General features: G+C 44.0%; 2 protein-coding genes, 6 non-coding genes and 1 pseudogene across 8 annotated transcripts; 2 read left to right on the forward strand and 7 right to left on the reverse strand.

The window, feature by feature from the left end:
* Positions 1–379: 379 nt before the first annotated feature.
* On the reverse strand, positions 380–543 carry LOC141384064 (U1 spliceosomal RNA). Its single transcript, XR_012405113.1, has one exon. It is a non-coding gene; the product is annotated as a U1 spliceosomal RNA (small nuclear RNA).
* Positions 544–1,670: 1,127 nt separating this feature from the next.
* LOC141384118 (U1 spliceosomal RNA) lies at positions 1,671–1,834 on the reverse strand. Its single transcript, XR_012405174.1, has one exon. It is a non-coding gene; the product is annotated as a U1 spliceosomal RNA (small nuclear RNA).
* Positions 1,835–2,961: 1,127 nt separating this feature from the next.
* LOC141384119 (U1 spliceosomal RNA) lies at positions 2,962–3,125 on the reverse strand. Its single transcript, XR_012405175.1, has one exon. It is a non-coding gene; the product is annotated as a U1 spliceosomal RNA (small nuclear RNA).
* A 1,127-nt stretch (positions 3,126–4,252) lies between these two features.
* Positions 4,253–4,416, reverse strand: LOC141384065 (U1 spliceosomal RNA). The gene has a single exon (XR_012405114.1). It is a non-coding gene; the product is annotated as a U1 spliceosomal RNA (small nuclear RNA).
* A 1,127-nt stretch (positions 4,417–5,543) lies between these two features.
* Positions 5,544–5,707, reverse strand: LOC141384099 (U1 spliceosomal RNA). The gene has a single exon (XR_012405155.1). It is a non-coding gene; the product is annotated as a U1 spliceosomal RNA (small nuclear RNA).
* A 1,127-nt stretch (positions 5,708–6,834) lies between these two features.
* On the reverse strand, positions 6,835–6,998 carry LOC141384094 (U1 spliceosomal RNA). The gene has a single exon (XR_012405150.1). It is a non-coding gene; the product is annotated as a U1 spliceosomal RNA (small nuclear RNA).
* A 1,686-nt stretch (positions 6,999–8,684) lies between these two features.
* On the reverse strand, positions 8,685–8,833 carry LOC137494504 (U1 spliceosomal RNA; annotated as a pseudogene).
* Positions 8,834–8,865: 32 nt separating this feature from the next.
* On the forward strand, positions 8,866–11,642 carry LOC137491009 (uncharacterized). The gene is made up of 8 exons (XM_073948990.1): positions 8,866–9,010; positions 9,226–9,289; positions 9,492–9,555; positions 10,433–10,606; positions 10,686–10,821; positions 10,890–11,249; positions 11,344–11,470; positions 11,633–11,642. The coding sequence occupies exons 4-7, from the start codon at positions 10,444–10,446 to the stop codon at positions 11,351–11,353; spliced, it is 669 nt and encodes a 222-aa protein (XP_073805091.1). The 5' UTR covers positions 8,866–9,010; positions 9,226–9,289; positions 9,492–9,555; positions 10,433–10,443; the 3' UTR covers positions 11,354–11,470; positions 11,633–11,642.
* A 1,506-nt stretch (positions 11,643–13,148) lies between these two features.
* LOC110439485 (uncharacterized) lies at positions 13,149–22,469 on the forward strand. The gene is made up of 5 exons (XM_073948806.1): positions 13,149–13,419; positions 13,529–14,085; positions 14,188–14,357; positions 14,717–14,883; positions 22,208–22,469. The coding sequence occupies exons 2-5, from the start codon at positions 13,553–13,555 to the stop codon at positions 22,217–22,219; spliced, it is 882 nt and encodes a 293-aa protein (XP_073804907.1). The 5' UTR covers positions 13,149–13,419; positions 13,529–13,552; the 3' UTR covers positions 22,220–22,469.
* The last annotated feature ends 1,837 nt before the right edge of the window (positions 22,470–24,306 follow it).

Genomic DNA, 24,306 nt, shown 5'->3' on the forward strand with positions numbered 1-24,306 from the left:
AGTTACCTCTGATCCGAGCAGAAGCGTTCGCTTACTTAATGGCAGATAAAATGATGACCTTTCACACGGTCTGCATTCGTTCCGTCAGTAACAGCGGCAGGCCGGCAAATAAAATCCTGACGTTCCACAGGGCACACTCGCTTGGCGGACAAAAGCCACCGGGGGCTCTCTTTGCGTGTTCCTTCACCTGGTCAAACCGCTTTGAGGGGGGACCTTTCGAGTAGTTTTTCGGCGTCTGAACAGACTCTTCTAGCGACGGGTGGGCAGGCCTTCCACTACTGGAGCAAAAGAGGCTTGGCAAAGGACGAGGAAGAGAGGGAAGCGACGCTCCAGCCGGGTCCCACGCTACCGCCTGAACTCTGTCTTGAACCGCTGTGCTCAGGGGAGAGCGCGAACGCAGTCCCCCACTACCAGAAATTATGCAGTCGAGATTCCCACATTTGGGGAATTCGCAGGGGTCAGCGTGGCCGGAGTGCAATGGCCAAGCCTCGCCCTGGGTGAACCACCTTCTTGATCATGGTATCTCCCCTGCCAGGTAAGTATGAGTTGCCGGGCGGCGCAAATGGCAGCCGCCGTTTTCTATCGGCCGTACTTCAGGGCGGTGATGCCCAGCCACCGAGCATGGGGAATGGGCCAGCAACCCCTGTCTCCTGACGGCGCTGTACTTGCAGCAGACGTGCCTGTGCTTGCAAACCACTCGCTAGTAACTGTGGCAACGCATGAAGAGTTTGAGCTTCCTCCAGATGCTTGCTTCGTGTTTTGTCATCAGTTGGGGCTGCCAACACATGGATTCCACTGGACGCACTCGATCTGGGGATAACAGACCCTCTATGGGGGGAGGGGATCCTCCTGTTCTTTCTTTCTTTTCCTCCATCTGTTTTCTTCCTCTACAGATGCCGTTTTTCTCTGCTTAGTTTCTGATTTGGTCTATTTGGACATGTCGACCTCCTGCTTTGCTGCGGTTCGGACCGCCTTTGCCTAGAGCTCCGTGCTTTGCACTCTCGCCTTGTATATTTCGTGTCCTGTTTTCTTACGTCAGCCTACCAGCACAGTGCTCAAACGACATAGCTTGAAGAACACGACGGGATCTACAAACGTTCCGCAAAAGAACTTGACTGACGAAAGCGGAAGCGCTAACGGAACAACCTCCCGCTGCAGGCACCTTACATTCCTGAGACGGGAAACCACCGACGGCTGGCTGCGAAATTGCCTCTGGTTCAGATTGGTTTAGAACCGTCCCTCTGCCCAAAACGCCACAGACGTCTGCAAAAGATTGCAGTTCTTGAAACAAAGTTACCTCTGATCGGAGCAGAAGCGTTCGCTTACTTAATGGCAGATAAAATGATGACCTTTCACACGGTCTGCATTCGTTCCGTCAGTAACAGCGGCAGGCCGGCAAATAAAATCCTGACGTTCCACAGGGCACACTCGCTTGGCGGACAAAAGCCACCGGGGGCTCTCTTTGCGTGTTCCTTCACCTGGTCAAACCGCTTTGAGGGGGGACCTTTCGAGTAGTTTTTCGGCGTCTGAACAGACTCTTCTAGCGACGGGTGGGCAGGCCTTCCACTACTGGAGCAAAAGAGGCTTGGCAAAGGACGAGGAAGAGAGGGAAGCGACGCTCCAGCCGGGTCCCACGCTACCGCCTGAACTCTGTCTTGAACCGCTGTGCTCAGGGGAGAGCGCGAACGCAGTCCCCCACTACCAGAAATTATGCAGTCGAGATTCCCACATTTGGGGAATTCGCAGGGGTCAGCGTGGCCGGAGTGTAATGGCCAAGCCTCGCCCTGGGTGAACCACCTTCTTGATCATGGTATCTCCCCTGCCAGGTAAGTATGAGTTGCCGGGCGGCGCAAATGGCAGCCGCCGTTTTCTATCGGCCGTACTCCAGGGCGGTGATGCCCAGCCACCGAGCATGGGGAATGGGCCAGCAACCCCTGTCTCCTGACGGCGCTGTACTTGCAGCAGACGTGCCTGTGCTTGCAAACCACTCGCTAGTAACTGTGGCAACGCATGAAGAGTTTGAGCTTCCTCCAGATGCTTGCTTCGTGTTTTGTCATCAGTTGGGGCTGCCAACACATGGATTCCACTGGACGCACTCGATCTGGGGATAACAGACCCTCTATGGGGGGAGGGGATCCTCCTGTTCTTTCTTTCTTTTCCTCCATCTGTTTTCTTCCTCTACAGATGCCGTTTTTCTCTGCTTAGTTTCTGATTTGGTCTATTTGGACATGTCGACCTCCTGCTTTGCTGCGGTTCGGACCGCCTTTGCCTAGAGCTCCGTGCGTTGCACTCTCGCCTTGTATATTTCGTGCCCTGTTTTCTTACGTCAGCCTATCAGCACAGTGCTCAAACGACATAGCTTGAAGAACACGACGGGATCTACAAACGTTCCGCAAAAGAACTTGACTGACGAAAGCGGAAGCGCTAACGGAACAACCTCCCGCTGCAGGCACCTTACATTCCTGAGACAGGAAACCACCGACGGCTGGCTGCGAAATTGCCTCTGGTTCAGATTGGTTTAGAACCGTCCCTCTGCCCAAAACGCCACAGACGTCTGCAAAAGATTGCAGTTCTTGAAACAAAGTTACCTCTGATCCGAGCAGAAGCGTTCGCTTACTTAATGGCAGATAAAATGATGACCTTTCACACGGTCTGCATTCGTTCCGTCAGTAACAGCGGCAGGCCGGCAAATAAAATCCTGACGTTCCACAGGGCACACTCGCTTGGCGGACAAAAGCCACCGGGGGCTCTCTTTGCGTGTTCCTTCACCTGGTCAAACCGCTTTGAGGGGGGACCTTTCGAGTAGTTTTTCGGCGTCTGAACAGACTCTTCTAGCGACGGGTGGGCAGGCCTTCCACTACTGGAGCAAAAGAGGCTTGGCAAAGGACGAGGAAGAGAGGGAAGCGACGCTCCAGCCGGGTCCCACGCTACCGCCTGAACTCTGTCTTGAACCGCTGTGCTCAGGGGAGAGCGCGAACGCAGTCCCCCACTACCAGAAATTATGCAGTCGAGATTCCCACATTTGGGGAATTCGCAGGGGTCAGCGTGGCCGGAGTGTAATGGCCAAGCCTCGCCCTGGGTGAACCACCTTCTTGATCATGGTATCTCCCCTGCCAGGTAAGTATGAGTTGCCGGGCGGCGCAAATGGCAGCCGCCGTTTTCTATCGGCCGTACTCCAGGGCGGTGATGCCCAGCCACCGAGCATGGGGAATGGGCCAGCAACCCCTGTCTCCTGACGGCGCTGTACTTGCAGCAGACGTGCCTGTGCTTGCAAACCACTCGCTAGTAACTGTGGCAACGCATGAAGAGTTTGAGCTTCCTCCAGATGCTTGCTTCGTGTTTTGTCATCAGTTGGGGCTGCCAACACATGGATTCCACTGGACGCACTCGATCTGGGGATAACAGACCCTCTATGGGGGGAGGGGATCCTCCTGTTCTTTCTTTCTTTTCCTCCATCTGTTTTCTTCCTCTACAGATGCCGTTTTTCTCTGCTTAGTTTCTGATTTGGTCTATTTGGACATGTCGACCTCCTGCTTTGCTGCGGTTCGGACCGCCTTTGCCTAGAGCTCCGTGCGTTGCACTCTCGCCTTGTATATTTCGTGCCCTGTTTTCTTACGTCAGCCTATCAGCACAGTGCTCAAACGACATAGCTTGAAGAACACGACGGGATCTACAAACGTTCCGCAAAAGAACTTGACTGACGAAAGCGGAAGCGCTAACGGAACAACCTCCCGCTGCAGGCACCTTACATTCCTGAGACAGGAAACCACCGACGGCTGGCTGCGAAATTGCCTCTGGTTCAGATTGGTTTAGAACCGTCCCTCTGCCCAAAACGCCACAGACGTCTGCAAAAGATTGCAGTTCTTGAAACAAAGTTACCTCTGATCCGAGCAGAAGCGTTCGCTTACTTAATGGCAGATAAAATGATGACCTTTCACACGGTCTGCATTCGTTCCGTCAGTAACAGCGGCAGGCCGGCAAATAAAATCCTGACGTTCCACAGGGCACACTCGCTTGGCGGACAAAAGCCACCGGGGGCTCTCTTTGCGTGTTCCTTCACCTGGTCAAACCGCTTTGAGGGGGGACCTTTCGAGTAGTTTTTCGGCGTCTGAACAGACTCTTCTAGCGACGGGTGGGCAGGCCTTCCACTACTGGAGCAAAAGAGGCTTGGCAAAGGACGAGGAAGAGAGGGAAGCGACGCTCCAGCCGGGTCCCACGCTACCGCCTGAACTCTGTCTTGAACCGCTGTGCTCAGGGGAGAGCGCGAACGCAGTCCCCCACTACCAGAAATTATGCAGTCGAGATTCCCACATTTGGGGAATTCGCAGGGGTCAGCGTGGCCGGAGTGCAATGGCCAAGCCTCGCCCTGGGTGAACCACCTTCTTGATCATGGTATCTCCCCTGCCAGGTAAGTATGAGTTGCCGGGCGGCGCAAATGGCAGCCGCCGTTTTCTATCGGCCGTACTTCAGGGCGGTGATGCCCAGCCACCGAGCATGGGGAATGGGCCAGCAACCCCTGTCTCCTGACGGCGCTGTACTTGCAGCAGACGTGCCTGTGCTTGCAAACCACTCGCTAGTAACTGTGGCAACGCATGAAGAGTTTGAGCTTCCTCCAGATGCTTGCTTCGTGTTTTGTCATCAGTTGGGGCTGCCAACACATGGATTCCACTGGACGCACTCGATCTGGGGATAACAGACCCTCTATGGGGGGAGGGGATCCTCCTGTTCTTTCTTTCTTTTCCTCCATCTGTTTTCTTCCTCTACAGATGCCGTTTTTCTCTGCTTAGTTTCTGATTTGGTCTATTTGGACATGTCGACCTCCTGCTTTGCTGCGGTTCGGACCGCCTTTGCTCAGAGCTCCGTGCTTTGCACTCTCGCCTTGTATATTTCGTGTCCTGTTTTCTTACGTCAGCCTACCAGCACAGTGCTCAAACGACATAGCTTGAAGAACACGACGGGATCTACAAACGTTCCGCAAAAGAACTTGACTGACGAAAGCGGAAGCGCTAACGGAACAACCTCCCGCTGCAGGCACCTTACATTCCTGAGACGGGAAACCACCGACGGCTGGCTGCGAAATTGCCTCTGGTTCAGATTGGTTTAGAACCGTCCCTCTGCCCAAAACGCCACAGACGTCTGCAAAAGATTGCAGTTCTTGAAACAAAGTTACCTCTGATCCGAGCAGAAGCGTTCGCTTACTTAATGGCAGATAAAATGATGACCTTTCACACGGTCTGCATTCGTTCCGTCAGTAACAGCGGCAGGCCGGCAAATAAAATCCTGACGTTCCACAGGGCACACTCGCTTGGCGGACAAAAGCCACCGGGGGCTCTCTTTGCGTGTTCCTTCACCTGGTCAAACCGCTTTGAGGGGGGACCTTTCGAGTAGTTTTTCGGCATCTGAACAGACTCTTCTAGCGACGGGTGGGCAGGCCTTCCACTACTGGAGCAAAAGAGGCTTGGCAAAGGACGAGGAAGAGAGGGAAGCGACGCTCCAGCCGGGTCCCGCGCTACCGCCTGAACTCTGTCTTGAACCGCTGTGCTCAGGGGAGAGCGCGAACGCAGTCCCCCACTACCAGAAATTATGCAGTCGAGATTCCCACATTTGGGGAATTCGCAGGGGTCAGCATGGCCGGAGTGTAATGGCCAAGCCTCGCCCTGGGTGAACCACCTTCTTGATCATGGTATCTCCCCTGCCAGGTAAGTATGAGTTGCCGGGCGGCGCAAATGGCAGCCGCCGTTTTCTATCGGCCGTACTCCAGGGCGGTGATGCCCAGCCACCGAGCATGGGGAATGGGCCAGCAACCCCTGTCTCCTGACGGCGCTGTACTTGCAGCAGACGTGCCTGTGCTTGCAAACCACTCGCTAGTAACTGTGGCAACGCATGAAGAGTTTGAGCTTCCTCCAGATGCTTGCTTCGTGTTTTGTCATCAGTTGGGGCTGCCAACACATGGATTCCACTGGACGCACTCGATCTGGGGATAACAGACCCTCTATGGGGGGAGGGGATCCTCCTGTTCTTTCTTTCTTTTCCTCCATCTGTTTTCTTCCTCTACAGATGCCGTTTTTCTCTGCTTAGTTTCTGATTTGGTCTATTTGGACATGTCGACCTCCTGCTTTGCTGCGGTTCGGACCGCCTTTGCCTAGAGCTCCGTGCGTTGCACTCTCGCCTTGTATATTTCGTGCCCTGTTTTCTTACGTCAGCCTATCAGCACAGTGCTCAAACGACATAGCTTGAAGAACACGACGGGATCTACAAACGTTCCGCAAAAGAACTTGACTGACGAAAGCGGAAGCGCTAACGGAACAACCTCCCGCTGCAGGCACCTTACATTCCTGAGACGGGAAACCACCGACGGCTGGCTGCGAAATTGCCTCTGGTTCAGATTGGTTTAGAACCGTCCCTCTGCCCAAAACGCCACAGACGTCTGCAAAAGATTGCAGTTCTTGAAACAAAGTTACCTCTGATCCGAGCAGAAGCGTTCGCTTACTTAATGGCAGATAAAATGATGACCTTTCACACGGTCTGCATTCGTTCCGTCAGTAACAGCGGCAGGCCGGCAAATAAAATCCTGACGTTCCACAGGGCACACTCGCTTGGCGGACAAAAGCCACCGGGGGCTCTCTTTGCGTGTTCCTTCACCTGGTCAAACCGCTTTGAGGGGGGACCTTTCGAGTAGTTTTTCGGCGTCTGAACAGACTCTTCTAGCGACGGGTGGGCAGGCCTTCCACTACTGGAGCAAAAGAGGCTTGGCAAAGGACGAGGAAGAGAGGGAAGCGACGCTCCAGCCGGGTCCCACGCTACCGCCTGAACTCTGTCTTGAACCGTTGTGCTCAGGGGAGAGCGCGAACGCAGTCCCCCACTACTAGAAATTATGCAGTCGAGATTCCCACATTTGGGGAATTCGCAGGGGTCAGCGTGGCCGGAGTGCAATGGCCAAGCCTCGCCCTGGGTGAACCACCTTCTTGATCATGGTATCTCCCCTGCCAGGTAAGTATGAGTTGCCGGGCGGCGCAAATGGCAGCCGCCGTTTTCTATCGGCCGTACTCCAGGGCGGTGATGCCCAGCCACCGAGCATGGGGAATGGGCCAGCAACCCCTGTCTCCTGACGGCGCTGTACTTGCAGCAGACGTGCCTGTGCTTGCAAACCACTCGCTAGTTAAGCCTGATTTATACTTCTGCGTCAAACACCGGCGTATGCTACGGCGCTGACGCATAGCCCTTCGCCGTGGCCATCGCCGTCACTGACGTGCACCTCTCAAAAAATGTAACTACACGTCGCAACGACGCGTAGCATAAGCTCTGTGATTGGTCGGCTTGGTAGCGCTGACGAGTCTGGGCGGGACCGAGAGGCGCGCGAATGGCGCGACGCCGCGCGAGCGATTGTTTACAAGTGTGGAGTCCCGTGAAGGAGCTCCGGATGGAAAGTTTTGTTTTGTGTTTACCTCATAGTTAAAGTTGTTGCACGTCCGCCGGTTCCTGCCTCAAAATGAGCGAGTTTGAGCAACTTGTACATCCCGGAAGTGTTCAGGAAATGCAAAAAAAGTAGCGAAGAAACTTGACACAGAGGAACATTTACACCTCACTGCCAACTAGCGTTTCGGAAGTGTTAATGCAGACCGGCAGAGACAGCGCGCAGAAGTATAAATGCACAGCCACGCGCGTTGCCTGCGCCGTGGGTTACGCCGGTCACCTGACGCAGAAGTATAAATCAGGCTTAACTGTGGCAACGCATGAAGAGTTTGAGCTTCCTCCAGATGCTTGCTTCGTGTTTTGTCATCAGTTGGGGCTGCCAACACATGGATTCCACTGGACGCACTCGATCTGGGGATAACAGACCCTCTATGGGGGGAGGGGATCCTCCTGTTCTTTCTTTCTTTTACTCCATCTGTTTTCTTCCTCTACAGATGCCGTTTTTCTCTGCTTAGTTTCTGATTTGGTCTATTTGGACATGTCGACCTCCTGCTTTGCTGCGGTTCGGACCGCCTTTGCCTAGAGCTCCGTGCTTTGCACTCTCGCCTTGTATATTTCGTGTCCTGTTTTCTTACGTCAGCCTACCAGCACAGTGCTCAAACGACATAGCTTGAAGAACACGACGGGATCTACAAACGTTCCGCAAAAGAACTTGACTGACGAAAGCGGAAGCGCTAACGGAACAACCTCCCGCTGCAGGCACCTTACATTCCTGAGACGGGAAACCACCGACGGCTGGCTGCGAAATTGCCTCTGGTTCAGATTGGTTTAGAACCGTCCCTCTGCCCAAAACGCCACAGACGTCTGCAAAAGATTGCAGTTCTTGAAACAAAGTTACCTCTGATCCGAGCAGAAGCATTCGCTTACTTAATGGCAGATAAAATGATGACCTTTCACACGGTCTGCATTCGTTCCGTCAGTAACAGCGGCAGGCCGGCAAATAAAATCCTGACGTTCCACAGGGCACACTCGCTTGGTGGACAAAAGCCACCGGGGGCTCTCTTTGCGTGTTCCTTCACCTGGTCAAACCGCTTTGAGGGGGTACCTTTCGAGTGGTTTTTCGGCGTCTGAACAGACTCTTCTAGCGACGGGTGGGCAGGCCTTCCACTACTGGAGCAAAAGAGGCTTGGCAAAGGACAAGGAAGAGAGGGAAGCGACGCTCCAGCCGGGTCCCACGCTACCGCCTGAACTCTGTCTTGAACCGCTGTGCTCAGGGGAGAGCGCGAACGCAGTCCCCCACTACCAGAAATTATGCAGTCGAGATTCCCACATTTGGGGAATTCGCAGACATCTGCCCACTGAACGTGCAATGTAAACTGTAGACTGTAGACTCTTGTCCAATGAAAAGCCGCGATTGTCTACAGTTTGATTAGACCCTGGGCCAATCGGAGGGCTGCATTGTCTAAAGTTTCAAATCACGGCCAATCAGCGCTGAGGATTTTCTAAAGTTTCTCTCGCTCTGGACGCTCACAATTTATCGGGTCAGAGAGTTCATCTGCTGTCGAGATAAATTCATATGCTGAAGTGATTTCGTGTGGTAAGTTATTTTTATACTGTTATATTGATGCACAGTATGTTTTGGTCAAGGCACGTTTGAAATATCTCACTCTTTGTGCAGTATTCGTGAGGCTGCGCCTTCAAAAAGTACACCTGTCATAGAGATTTTGTGTGATAAGTTATTTTTATACTGTTATATTGATGCACAGTATGTTTTGGTCACATCACGTTGGAAATATTTCACTCTTTGTGCAGCATTTTGTCTGTGTTCGTGAGGCTGCGCCGTCATAAAGTACACCTGTTGTAGTGATTTATAGTGGTAGGTTATTTTTATCCTGTTCTGATAAACAGTATGTTTTGCTCACATCACGTTTGATATATTTCACTGTGTGTGCAGTATTTTGTCTGTGTGTGTGACGCTGCGCCGTCAGACGTTCACCCATTACAGAGATTTTGTGTGGTAAGCTATTTTTATATTGCTAAGATCACATCACGTTTGAAATCTCTCACTCTTTGTGCAGTGTTTGGTCTGTGCTGGTGACGCTGTGCCGTCAGAAAGTTCACCTTTCCAAGATATTTCGTGTGGTAAGTTGTTTTTATACTGTGATATTATTTAAATGCATATTTGGCTGCACAAAACCTGAAAAAGTTTAGCTTTTGTATTATTTTCGACGATCGCGTCGGTTTGATAGCTCAGTATACACAGATTGATAGCTCAGTATACACAGATGTTTCATTATAATATAGAAACAAACATGCTGATAAATAAATATCCCTTTATATGTAGCAATATATGTTACCATGGCGATTGTTATCATTAGTTGTAACTATGAGAAGTGAAGAACATCTTAAGATCTTAACTGGGACAAAACATATGATCAATACATGTATTTGTTATCATAAGAATATAGTAAAATCGTTATTGCCATAGCCTGAATAATATATCACTGATTCTCAAGGCCTGGGACAAAAACATATTCAGCAATTACTGCTATAAGCTTTAAAATGAAAATGTGCATACATTAAATATGATTTGTTATGTTATTTCAAGTATTATATGTGTAAATGATATCATATTAATGAGAGTATGTATTTAACATGCTTAGAATGTATTTTACCTTACCTTATATCAGCCATATGGAGGTTGATATTAATAGCTGCCCCTTAAAAAACACAAAATACAACTGTAAGCATTTGAAAAAAATGTATAACAGAGCAATTGATATGATAATTCATGTTTTCATTGCCACTGTCAAATGCATCATCTCTGTCAGCATTGTTAACCCTTGTCAGATAATTTATTTTGATGATATTTCATTTATTTGTTAATTATCAAACATGTAAAAATGGAAAAAAAAAGACTTAACACACAAAATGTTTTTTTAATACTTTATCATGAGCTCAGAGCTAAGACCATATTCCCTCTCTATATTTGTGATGTTTATAAGAATACTTCTTACAGGTGAATTAGACATGGATCCACTGTTGCCCACCCTGAGCATTGTTGACACCAGTGTGCCACAGGACAGACAACAGTGCTTTCTTAAAGCATCGAAGGACGCCAAGACCCTGGCCTCTCGCAACAGGTGCTTCGAGCGGAACACTAGCCAGGACAAAAAAACTGCTTGTGAGGAAGGTAATATCTGATTTATGCGTTTCTGTCATATGCGTACACTGCAGACTGTTATTTGCATTAATGTTATTTTATGTCTTAGCTAAAAAAAGATGCCAGCACATTACTTGTGCGCCATCTGAGGTCCAGTATCTCGGCCAGCTCATTCTAAACTTTGGCAAGTACAATGGACAAAGTTTTAAATGGCTGGTGGAGAACGACGTTGGCTACATTAAATAGTAAGTATGTTGCTATACATTTGTATAAGCTGTTTTTACACAAATTAATTATCTTTTTGAAATTTCAGTGTGCTGGATCTACACATCAAGGAGCGTCGCCATCAAGGAAGAAAAGAGGGCCCAGGTGAGTATATAAAGGATCTTCTGTTACAGTATGTGCAACTGTTTCCACAGGTTTCCTGCCACCTCGAGGTCAACGTCGACAGTGCCATCTACGGTCAGGGCCGCTTCAGATCCTTCACGTTCCTGGAGATGTGGCAGTGGTACAGCCTGCACAAGACCCTGCAGGCGGATCCACAAGCTGGTAGTGCCCAAGAAAAGAAGATGGCACAGGAGGCGTTCTGCTCTGTGCGGCAGTGGCTGACGATGAAGGAGGAGGACATCAGCGTCAAGACACTGAAGCGGTTCCGGCAGTTCTCAACAAAGAGGTAGGTTTTATTTATTTCTTTTAAATGTGACTTTATTAAAAAATATATATCATGCTGGCAACATTTCATGCAAACTACAACCTGTAACTCACAGAAACCCCTAGAAGACAGGCCTCTTCCTGCAGCGGCGGCCAGCTCCAGCTCGTCGGGATCTAGAGGTGATGGTGGATGGGCGGATGATGCGCTACTGGTGGAAGCCCTCAGTGCTTTCGAAGCACAAGGTGTATATCACTTTAATTGTTCATGTACCATAGCATAAATCTTTTATTAATAAATAAATCAATGACACACAATATCAAAACACTGTGCTGATGAGATTGTCTTCTTGCTGCTTTGACACTGACTTTTGCCCATCTTGTGTTTTTTTTTTCCTCCTTTAGCAGTTGAGGACAAAGGCGGTCTGCCGAAGAAACCACTCAGCTTCCCTGAAAGACAAGGTATATCACATAATGAATGTCACTTATTAACATTTATTCATACTGTTGTAGCATGAACTACCGCTGAGGGCCCTCCTGTGAAATATTTATTTAAGGTAATGGAGCAAGGACATGTTCACAGTACTTAGGATAGTATATTATCTTCTGAAGAAAGTTTTATTTGTTTTATTATTTATGTTTTTCTATTGGCTACAGAACAAACAGTGTTAAGCTAGTTAAGCCTTTACTTTCTCACGCTGAATATGGTAACACTTCAGTATAATAGTCCTTTAGTTAATCAATTTACTAACACTAAGTGTCGCCAATCTTGTGCAGCATTTATTAATTACAGTTCAACATTAATGCATTATTAAAATCCAAAGTTGTGCTTGTTGCACAGTGCATTATTGAACTAACGTTATTTAACTTAAATAACATCATTAACAAAGATAAATTAATACTGTAATTAATGTATTAAATTTCTTGTTCATGTTAGTAAATGCATTAACTAATATTAACTAATGAACTATTACTCTAAAGTGTTACCCTAAAGGGTGACACTTTACAACAAGTTTGTATTAGTTAATGTCAAAGCATTTACTACCATAAACAAGCAATGAACAATATACTAAATACAGTATTTGTTCGTGTTACAGTCATCAATGCCAACTCACAGTCCATCAACTAAGCATTAAATATTATTTTAATAAAGCATTAGTACATGTTGAACTATGATTAAAAATGTTGTACAAGCATTGTTCATAATTAGTACATGTTAGTAAATACATTATCTAATGAAACCTTATTGTAAAGTGTGACCCAATATTATATACTGTCATCATGGTAAAGATAAATTATAAGAAATTAAGTTATTAGAACTATTATGTTTAGAAATGTGCCTGAACAAGTCCTCTCTCCATTACACATAAATTGTGAAAAATAAACTCAAATTTAACAGGGGGGCTTATAATTCCGGCTTCAACTGTATGCATTAATAAATAAAATTCATCACACTAAGACACTGTCTTCTGATAATCACAACTGTGCTCATTTAGGAGCCGGGGAAGCAAAGAGAAGAAAACGTTCCTGTGAAGATCTGTCACAGAAGCCACACTCAGACTCTCCACTGTCTGCTGTAAGTTTATCATTTGTACATCACAATTAGGTGGTGTATATACTTCTGAATACAGTTTTGTGAGCTTAGATGGGGAGGCCGTGCAAAAAGTATGAATATGTCAATCAAAAAGGTTTTACCTATTATACTTACTTTGTTGAAGGCTCCTGCGTCGACTTCTTTATTGGAGGCTCCTGCATCAGCCTCATTAGTTCCTGGCCAGTCTTCGTCATCGGCTCCTGCATCAGCCTCATCAGTTCCTGGCCAGTCTTCTTCATCGGCTCCTGCATCAGCCTCGTCATTTCCTGCCTCGGCTTCTTCATCGGCTCCTGTATCAGCCTCGTCAGTTCCTGCCTTGGCTTCTTCTTCGGCTCCTGCATCAGCCTCGTCAGTTCCTGCCTTGGCTTCTTCTTCGGCTCCTGCATCAGCCTCGTCAGTTCCTGCCTTGGCTTCTTCTTCGGCTCCTGCATCAGCCTCGTCAGTTCCTGCCTCGGCTTCTTCATCGGCTCCTGCATCAGCCTCGTCAGTTCCTGCCTCGGCTTCTTCATCGGCTCCTGCATCAGCTTCTGTGTCAGCTTCTGACGTTCAACCTAGAAGGTCATCTGGTGGGTCAACACACAGTGACCCAGCACATTCTGAGGTAACTGTCAAAGAACTCTGTGGTTGTGAAGATAAGAAAAATTAATACTTTAATACTAAAACTTTAATTGATTTTAACACAGATTTGTCTCGGTTATTCTAATTACCAGGTGTCATTTGAGGGTTGGCACAAGATGTGGGAGTCTGGTCTTCATGGGCTGCCCAGTGCAGACATACTGTGGCCTAAGGAGGATGCTGAAAGGGGACTCTTTCAGAGGGCCATGTCTTATAAAGACAAACATGGAAACAGAAAGTGGAGGAAAGTCCTGAAGGATGACCGGATGTGGTTTCACCCTCCAGAATTTCCTGGAGTGGTGGAAGGAAAAGTCCCCTCAGCAGACTCCTTTTTTCACAGCTCCGTTTTTTTCTGGAGACCAGTCGGTGTGTGGCGTTACAGTCTTCGGTGCCCAAGGTCTGACTGCCCAGCACGCACCAATCAGAAGGCTTTTCTCTACCGTTGTGGGTATTCATCCACGGTAAGACAGATCTGCCACATGTCTGGCTGGTACTCCATGCTGACTGAGGTCCTGGCATGCAACGCCTGTAGAAAGGCTGCAAAGGAGTCGGAAGAGCATACTATTGGTCGTTTCCTGTCATGGGATCAGTGCATCCTTAATCAGCTCAGTCCAGCTCACAGAGCGGTGTTTCCTGCTGTCTTGACGCTACGGTGAGTCTCTAGCAGAAAACAAATCATTGTGAAATTATGCAGAGTCTAATAAAAGTTAAGACTCACCATCATCTAATGATTGTGTTGCTCCTATGATTCTAGGCGTGGCGTGGACAAGCAGGTGATCCGCCTAATGAGGGATCGCACTGAGGGAAACACCATGGTGAAAGTTTGGAGACAGGTGCAGGAGAGCCACTGCGAGGACTATCTGCAGAGAAAGGACTTGTACACCACTCTTCTCAGCCAGTACAACAAACCTGGGAAGATCACTCGTAAGTCAGAGTTAATTGTTTTCTTTAAAGGGATAGTTCACCCAGAAATGAGTAGTTTTAAACCTTTATGAGTTTCTCTCTTTTGTTAAACACAAAAGAAGATATTCTGAAGAAAGCCGAAATCCTGTAACCATTGACTTCCATTGTAAAAAAAACAAACAAATACTATGGAAGTCAATGGTTACAGGTTTCTGACATTTTTCTAAATATCTTGTTTAGTGTTTAAAAGAAACCCATAATGGTTTACAATCATTAAAAGGATCAGTAAATGATGAAAGAATTATTATTTTTAAATTCCTATCCTTTTGAGCATTTATTCAAAGATTAAGCAGCAAAGTGTCTGTTTTCTCTGCTTTTAGGGAGTTTGTGCCAGCAGTTCCAGCGACCACCAGCACGGAGAGAGCCGCCATCTGCCAGACTGATGAGAAAGGTGTTCCTTATCTCAGAGGCAGATAACATCGAGGACTACCGTACTCAGATTATGTCCACATTTGGGCAAGTCCTGAAGTACGACTCCACCAAGAAGGTAAATTTAACACAATGGAAAAAAAGTCAGTTTGTAAACATATTGCAAAACCTTTTTACTGTTATTCTTTCAGGAAATCCTTTATCAGAGAGATTTTATCCTTAAAATATTATTGTCCACTTTTGCATCATGGGACATTTTAATCATTAATTATTAATGACAATTGATAAGTAAAGTATTATTACATGCAGTCCCGCCCACCAGTAATTTCATTGGTTAGTGGAGATTGGGGCGGGGCTGCACATGCACTCCCGCCCACCTGTAATTTCATTGGTTAGTAGAGACGTAATAACGTCGATGCCACTACGTCGTGTCAGTAAACAGGAAATGCATTTACAACTTCTCGAAAATTGTTTTATTGTTAATAAAATACACAAAAGCAGGTTATTCCTGCTAAATGTCTCAATGTTAATTAAAGAGCCCATATTATACATGAAATAGGGTCATATCTTGGTTGTAAGGGTCTCCAACAACAGTTTAATATGCATGCAAGGTCAAAAAACACTTTCATGGTCTTATAATCTGCATTTATTTTTACCTAATTATCCCAGCGACTCCTGTATGAATCGTCCAGTGATTCATTCGTTCCCAAACCCCTCCTTAGCGCGAAGCTAATCTGCGCTGATTGGACCAATGACAGTCTGTTGCGATTGGTCGACTGCCTTCAGTCAGAGTGAAATGCCAAACAGCTAATCAGCAATATAAAAGTAATCACAGTTCATACACGCTCGATAGTGTAGGCGTGGATTTTAGCTGCCAGTGGGTCAATGTAAATACAGACTATGGACTTGAAAATACAGACGACTGACTATTTTATTGAGCAAAAACTCCAAAAACAGTTGAGGAGATCTCCTAGCTTCTCACTCTGCTCTTTTCACAGACACACACACACACACACGCACTTATGGACGACAGCGCGCGCACACGCACACACAGACACACACACATTACTCCTCGTCCACGGAGCTCCGTAAACAAACAGCACGCGTCGCGTTTTTAACGTGACTTTGCACGCGATAAGAGAATATAGCCAGTTAACCTGAGACAGTACACGCGGTTACAAGTAACAAATCACAACTAAATACATTTGCAAGCTAGAGTCAACGAGGCAACAACTTTAATCGCACGTACTTACACTTGAGAAATGAAGGAAGAAACCCATCCTGACGTCCATCAGTAAGTTACTCTTTACTGATCTTTCCTTTAACAAACGCTGATGAAGTATTCTTTGTAGCATGCAGTTTCCAGAAGTTTCCAGTAGTTTCCAACTGCTTGGCTATAATGCTGAGGTTTCATCTTTGGGTAGAGACTCAATATATCCATCTGCAGTGTGACTTCAATCGACCGGCATGTTTGTGTTTGTGGGTGTGTGTGTGTGTCTGGGTTTCTGCGTCAGAGGGCGGGGCCGCAGGTTTGAAATCTCCCGGGTCTGCGCGTGCACGTGAATAACTTGGTTTCGTTCGTACGTCATGGCGAAACACCTAATGAATCGGTATCAAGGCGACTCGTTTGAAGCACTATGAGTCGACTCTTTTATAGATGAATCAACAGTTTTAAACACTGTACACTAACAGATTTAAGCCTTAGCTGGATACTTCACTTCACTTAGAGCTGTGTTACACAATACATGGAGGAGAATTTTCAAAAACCCATAATATGGGCTCTTTAAATGAATCTAAACTAATTTGCAATTGGGCTTTTGTATATATGAAATTATTTGGTGAGTGTATCAATTCTGCATACATTAACTTAGCGTTCATTATTAGCCTAATCTAATTAAAAATATATATTTATGAACAGGACATTTAATAATCTGGGAGCGTTGACTTCAAATGTTTTATTTGGCCATGTCTCTTTCATCCCATCCACTGGACGCATTAGGATCGTAAAACGGCCTGGATCCAAGTCTGCAGACACCCCATTTAGGGAATATTCACTCGGGAACGCTCTTGGCCGCTCTCATGCACGCGACCGTGACCGCGCAGACACTGAAATCAAGCGATCCACGTCGAGCGGTACCGTAAAGCGTGTTTTAAATGCGGGATTCAGCACACATGTTCATATTGAAAATCATAGGAAATATTTTGGAGAACTTTGACTTCCTGAACAGCGATTTATGATCACAGATTTTATCTCAACTGCGTTACATCAGGAGTTCAGTAATACACCTGCACAAACACTCTGAACACAGCAGACAGGGACATGCGGGGGCCCAAAGGACATGCGGGGGTTTACAATCAATCACACGACACGCGGGAGGTTACATGCGGGACCTTACATGAAGCAGTGTAAACGTTGGACGCGAGGCAGACTGAGTAGGGTGAAGCTGAGACCCAACCGCACGCTCAGACCTGCACGCTCAGACTAGCACTTCCAGACCTATCATTTTCTCAGACAGTGCCACCTGCTGTTGGGTTGGGTGAATCGGCAGGTATCGAGACCCATGCTCAGACCAGCACTTTCTAGGAAGTAGCAACATCGGACACGTGAGTAAGGTTATTCATTTTATTAAAGCGATTCTTGAAATTAGCAGGTTTTATGGCATAAATCAATGTGACATCTTATTACACTAACAAACAATATTTCAGTGTTTGATTTGAATTAGTCAAAAGATAGCATTATTTTATGATATTTACAGCGTGCTCTTATGCTCGTCCTGATTTTGCCAAGTGCTAGTTGTCCTGAGACCAACATATTTTATGATGACCCAGGGACAACATCTCTATCAGCCAATCAAACGTTATTACGTCATCATTATGAGCCTCCTGCAGAGTCCGCCAAAAACGCAAATTCAAAAAAGAAAACACACCCACCCACACACAGGTAACTGCCATTTTCACCAGTAAAGAGGACAGGTGAAGAGGACAAGTGAAGAGGTGAGATCACCGGTTTTCTTCTATAAGTTTACAGAAGGAGTAATGATTGTAAAATTCATGTGTTTATGGATTTGTCCCTTTTTTCCAGCGAAGTGAACGAGCAACGTTTAACTTTTGTTTGCATTAAGTTAGCCTAATTAGCCGTCCCTACCTAACGTTAGATTAGCGTGCTGCTCTAACGTTACTGTTACTTACTTTCTGGTATTAATTAAAACAATTAATTAAAACAAGCTAAGAGTATTTTGTTGAATATTTAAATCTAGCAAACGTTATTAAACGCGACTAAACTTGCCCTCTTGCTAATTTAGCGACCTTTTTTCTAATAATTCGGTTTTTAGCATGTATTATGTCAATTTCATTTAAAGACACGCCAGAAATGTGGACCAAAACAGCACTAGTTTAAACACAAGACAGTAGGTTATTTGAGGTGTTAACTTAACTACTTTGAATCGCTGCAATGATTTCATTATTTATTCTGTTAAATATGTTGGCATCATCACAGGTTTATTAATATCATTTATATTTTTTATCTCAGGTCATCATCACTGATTTATTAATATGTTAACCTCAGGTCATCATCACTAATTTATTAATATATTTAATATGTTAAACTCAGGTCATCATCACTGATTTATTAATATATTTAACATGTTAACCTCAGGTCATCATCACTGATTTATTAATATATTTAACATGTTAACCTCAGGTCATCATCACTGATTTATTAAAATTATGAGTATGTTAACCTCAGGTCATAATCACTGATTTATTAATATTATTAATATGTTAAACTCAGGTCATCATCACTGATTTATTAATATGTTAACCTCAGGTCATTATCACTAATTTATTAATATATTTAATATGTTAAACTCAGGTCATCATCGATTTATAAATATATTTAATATGTTAACCTCAGGTCATCATCACTAATTTATTAATATATTTAATATGTTAACCTCAGGTCATCATCACTGATTTATTAATATTATTAATATGTTAACCTCAGGTCATCATCGCTGATTTATTAATATTATTAATATGTTAACCTCAGGTCATCATGACTGATTTATTAAAATTATGAATATGTTAACCTCAGGTCATCATCACTGATTTATTAATATTATTAATATGTTAACCTCAGGTCATCATCACTGATTTATTAATAATATGTTAACCTCAGGTCATCATCACTGATTTATTAATATGTTAACCTCAGGTCATCATCACTGATTTATTAATATTATTAATATGTTATCCTCAGGTCATCATCGCTGATTTATTAATATTATTAATGTGTTAACCTCAGGTCATCATCACTGATTTATTAATATGTTAACCTCAAGTTATTATCACTGATTTATTATTAATAATAATAATAATATGTTAACCTCAGGTCATCATCACTGATTTATTAAAGAGCCCATATTATACATGAAATAGGGTCATATCCTGGTTGTAAGGGTCTCCAACAACAGTCTAATATGCATGCAAGGTCAAAAAACACTTTCATGGTCTTATAATCTGCATTTATTTTTAGCTAATTATCCCAGCGACTCCTGTATGAATCGTCCAGTGATTCATTTGTTCCCAAACCCCTCCTTAGCGCGGAGCTAATCTGCGCTGATTGGACCGATGACAGTCTGTCGCGATTGGTCGACTGCCTTCAGTCAGAGAGGGAAATGGCCAATAGCTAATCAGCAATTTAAAAAGTAATCACAGTTCATACACGCTCGATAGTGTAGACGTGGATTTTAGCTGCCACACTATGGCGAGTGGATAGTGCCACGGATAACCGAACGAAGGAGACAGTCGTGTACTCGCCATACCACACACACACAAAAACACACACACACCTCCGGATGACAACGCTCCCGCTTCCGCCCGCACCCGCCAGGTTTTAGCCTGAGAACCCGCTCCGTTTTCTGCCCGCCGCGCCCAGTCCCGCTAGAGCGGAGAACACAACCAAAAATCACCCAGTATACAGTCCAGACAGCCAAGCTGTCTGTATAAACACACACACACAGCACAAAGCACACAAAGCTCGTTCGTTCGTTCGCTCTCTCTCTCTCTCTCATACGCGCGCGTGCGCACTAACACACACACACACAAGCACCATGCAGACTCTCTCTTTCTAATTCGCATAGCAATATCCGTGATATTGCTAGACAGCCCGCTCCCGTCCCAAATTAAACCCGTTACCGACTGCTCCCGCGATTTATTCGGAAATTTATTCCCGCGGCTGTCCCCGCGCCAGATTTCTGCGGCGCGGGAATAAATTTCCGAATAAATCGCGGGAGCAGAACTCTAGCACGGAGCTCCATAAACAAACAGCACGCGTCGCGTTTTTAACGTGACTTTGCACGCGATAAGATAAAATATCCAGTTAACCTGATACAGTACACTCGGTTACAAGTAACAAATCACAACTAAATACATTTGCAAGCTAGAGTCAACGAGGCAACAACTTTAACCGCACGTACTTACACTTGAGAAATGGAAGAAACCCATCCTGACGTCCATCAGTTACTCTTTACTGATCCTTCCTTTAACAAACTCAGATGAAGTATTCTTTGTAGTATGTAGCTTCCAGAAGTTTCCAACTGCTTGGTTATAATGCTGATGTTTCATCTTTGGGTAGAGACTCAATATAATGTCCATCTGCAGTGTGACTTCAATCGACCGGCATGTTTGTGTGCGTGTGTTTGTGGGTGTGTGTGTGTGTCTGGGTTTCTGCGTCAGAGGGCGGGGCCTCAGGTTTGAAATCTCCCGGGTTTGCGCGTGCACGTGAATAACTTGGTTTCGTTCGTACGTCATGGCGAAACACCTAATGAGTCGGTATCAAGGCGACTCGTTTGAAGCACTATGAGTCGACTCTTTTATAGATGAATCAACCGTTTTAAACACTGTATTCTTACAGATTTAAGCCTTAGCTGGATACTTCACTTCACTTAGAGCTGTGTTACACACTACATGGAGGGGAATTTTCAAAAACCCATAATATGGGCTCTTTAATATTATGAATACGTTAACCACAGGTCATAATCACTGATTTATTAATGATAACATGTTAACCACAGGTCATCATCACTGATTTATTAATATTATTAATGTTAACCTCAGGTCATCATCGCTGATTTATTAATATTGTTAATATCTTAACCTCAGTTCATCATCACTGATTTATTAATATTATTTATATCTTAACCTCAGGTCATCATCATGGATTTATTAATATTATTAATATCTTAACATCAGGTCATTATCACAGATTTATTAATATGTTAACCTCAGGTCATCATCACTGATTTATTAATATTATAAATACGTTAACCACAGGTCATGATAATTGATTTATTAATATTATTAATATGTTAACCTCAGGTCATCATAGCTAATTTATTAATATTATTAATACTTTAACCTCAGATCATCATCACTGATTTATTAATAATTTGTTAACCTCAGGTCATCATCACTGATTTATTAATATTATTAACATGTTAACCTCAGGCCATCATCACTGATTTATTAATATTATTAATACGTCATCATCACTGATTTATTAATGTTAACCTCAGGTCATCATCACTGATTTATTAATATTAATAATATCTTAACCTCAGGTCATCACTGATTTATTAATAGGTTAACCTCAGGTTATCATCACTGATTTATTAATAATAATAATATGTTAACCTCAGGTCACCATCGCTGATTTATTAATATTATTAATATGTTAACCTCAGGTCATCATCACTGATTTATTAATATTATTAACATGTTAACCTCAGGTCATCATCACTGATTTATTAATATTATTAATACGTCCTCATCACTGATTTTTTAATATGTTAACCTCAGGTCATCATCACTGATTTGTTAATATTATTAACATGTTAACCTCAGGTCATCATCACTGATTTATTAATATTATTAATACATCATCATTAGTTTTATTAATATCTTAACCTCAGGTAATCATCACTAATTTATCAATATTAATAATATCTTAACCTCATGTCATCATCACTGATTTATTAATATGTTAACCTCAGGTCATCATCACTGATTTGTAATATTATTAGTACGTTAACTTCAGGTCATCATCTCGGATTTATTAAAATCATCTTTTAAAAATCATATATACACACACACACACACACACACACACACACACACACACATATATATGTGTGTGTGTGTGTGTTTACATAAAAACAAGCAATAAATATTTTGTTCAGACTTCCTTAACTCTTTAAAACCTAATAAACTCTTTAAGTCTTTTTAAAGCTGAAATTTTGAAAGGATTGAGCTTCTAGATTTTAGTTTTGTGTAAAACCATTTCAGATTTACTAGGCCCAGCAGCACAAACTCTCTTATGGCATGGAAAAGTAGCAAAAGTAACTTGTGATTGCAAGTAACATTATTGTTTGTTTGTTTTTCAGGAGGAGCATTGAACAAGATAAATGTGCAAAACCTGGGCCCTGAATCATGCTTTGATTTGGCAACTCATTTCTTGGAACCTCTCGCAGTTGATCTTTTCTTCTTCCTTTCTAGAGGACTGCCTGAAATAAGCTTAGTACACAACTAAGGTGGTAAACAAAAACAAAACTCAGATTACGTTTTTACAATTAGAATTTTATTTCATTTTAGACAGTTGTTCTATTGTAAATGTTATGTTCTAAACTGATATCAGATATACTGTACAAAATAAAAAAAAAAAAAAACTTTTGTTTTCTTTGCGTTTTCTTCTTGATTTAATAGCAAAACTGACATCTAGGGTCAGTTCTTCGTACGCGGATTACTCAGTTAGCTGGATTTGGATAATGACGATTTGACACGATCCAGGATCGTTTCGTTCATCAAAACTGATCCGAGAGTTGTTGTCATAGCAACAGTTCTGGTAGCTCAAACCTGGTCGGGAGCAGGTTCAATTAATATAAACAGGATTAGATCGGGTCAGTTCAAGCAAAGATAATACAGAATGTACCAGATTCTGACATTTTCTTACAGTAGTGGTTATATACACTTGGGAAAATAGTAAATATTTACACACACACACATATACATACACACACAACAGTTCTGTCTGGATTTTGAATATGCTGATAGCCGTGATATATTTAAGTAATTTAAGCATCCATACTACCTTTTTACCCTTTGTGTATAACTCCGCCCACATACAGCAGACACTACAGTTTGACAAATATTATTGCTGTTACACAACAAAATATACTTTTGAGGCTTTTTTTAGTCGAGAATGTAGTTGTTTTGATTGCAACTATGCAGTTTATTTGCAAGAATAGTGCTTATTTTAAAATATTTACAATTTCTGAGAGACAGCTCGTCGGCGACAGTTGACGTTTTCTATCCACAAGATGGCGACAGAACCGCATAATAAGTCCTTACGGCTGTTTCACACCGCAAGCGAAAGCAGTGCGTGAGCAGCGCGTATGTCGAGCAGAAGCAGCACGCAGGTGTTTGCCTTTCACACCAGCTGCGTCTGCAGCGCGCAGCTCTTCGGCAGCTGCTGCAGAGATCAACATATCGCTGTCTATTCTATCTAGTTACTTATGTCTCTCTATATACAAATACACTTTTCAAACTTTTTATCTGCAACAAGACCAACGGCAACCTCCTCCTTTGCTGTTTCTTTAACCTGCAAATCTTTATTTTACAAATTTTATAGATCAAACAGTACTGTATGCTTCTCAAACTCTGAGGAGTACGTCAGAAGACAATCGCCAGTGATATTTGGTTTTTGATTGACAGGATGTTGTAAGCCTATAGTTATAATATCTATACAGTAGTTATAATGATATTTATACATAATCCACTTCAGTAATGTCCAGCGGCAGAGTAACTGCATGTTAATTTATGCTCGTGCAAAGGATGAGACGGATAAAAGTGATCAATGCATGCCCTTCTTTTACTTATTTTCGTGTTGTCAGGTTCACAGTGCAAACAGCTCCCAGGTGAAATAACTTGAGCGAACTAAGCAAAGCCGAATAAAGCTTTCTTCCTCTGCTTATGCAGCACAGCACACAGCGAGTTCACATCATCCAGCATGCGTGTCGAACTACACTACCCACAATACACTTTGCTATGGACTACAATTCCCGTAAATCACTTCCCCTCTCCAACAAAACTGATACTAAAACTGTTTTACTATTGGTTTTGTAGTTCGAGCCGAAATAAAGGTTTGTTGCAGTTTTTATTAGTATAAGTTCATTTGATTGACTATGTAAATCAGTTTATATTATTGACATTTATTGGGTAAAATTGTTACTTTTTACTGATATTCAATGTATTTAGGTCATTATCAATGCACTGTCACTTTAATTGAGCTTGAGCAGCGCTATCGCTGCACTGCTCACGGCTCGCTGACGCGCTGCTGCTGCGTGCGGTATGAAAGTTCTAATCTGTTAACATGGATGCCAAAAAAACACGTGCCGCTGATGCTTGCGGTGTGAAACAGGCGTTACGTTTAAAAGATATAATAGTCTGATTTCTAACTATAGCAGATCAAATATTAAACTGGTGA

The sequence above is a fragment of the Danio rerio genome, chromosome 4 (genome assembly GCF_049306965.1).
Source record: "Danio rerio strain Tuebingen ecotype United States chromosome 4, GRCz12tu, whole genome shotgun sequence".
NCBI lineage: Eukaryota > Metazoa > Chordata > Actinopteri > Cypriniformes > Danionidae > Danio > Danio rerio.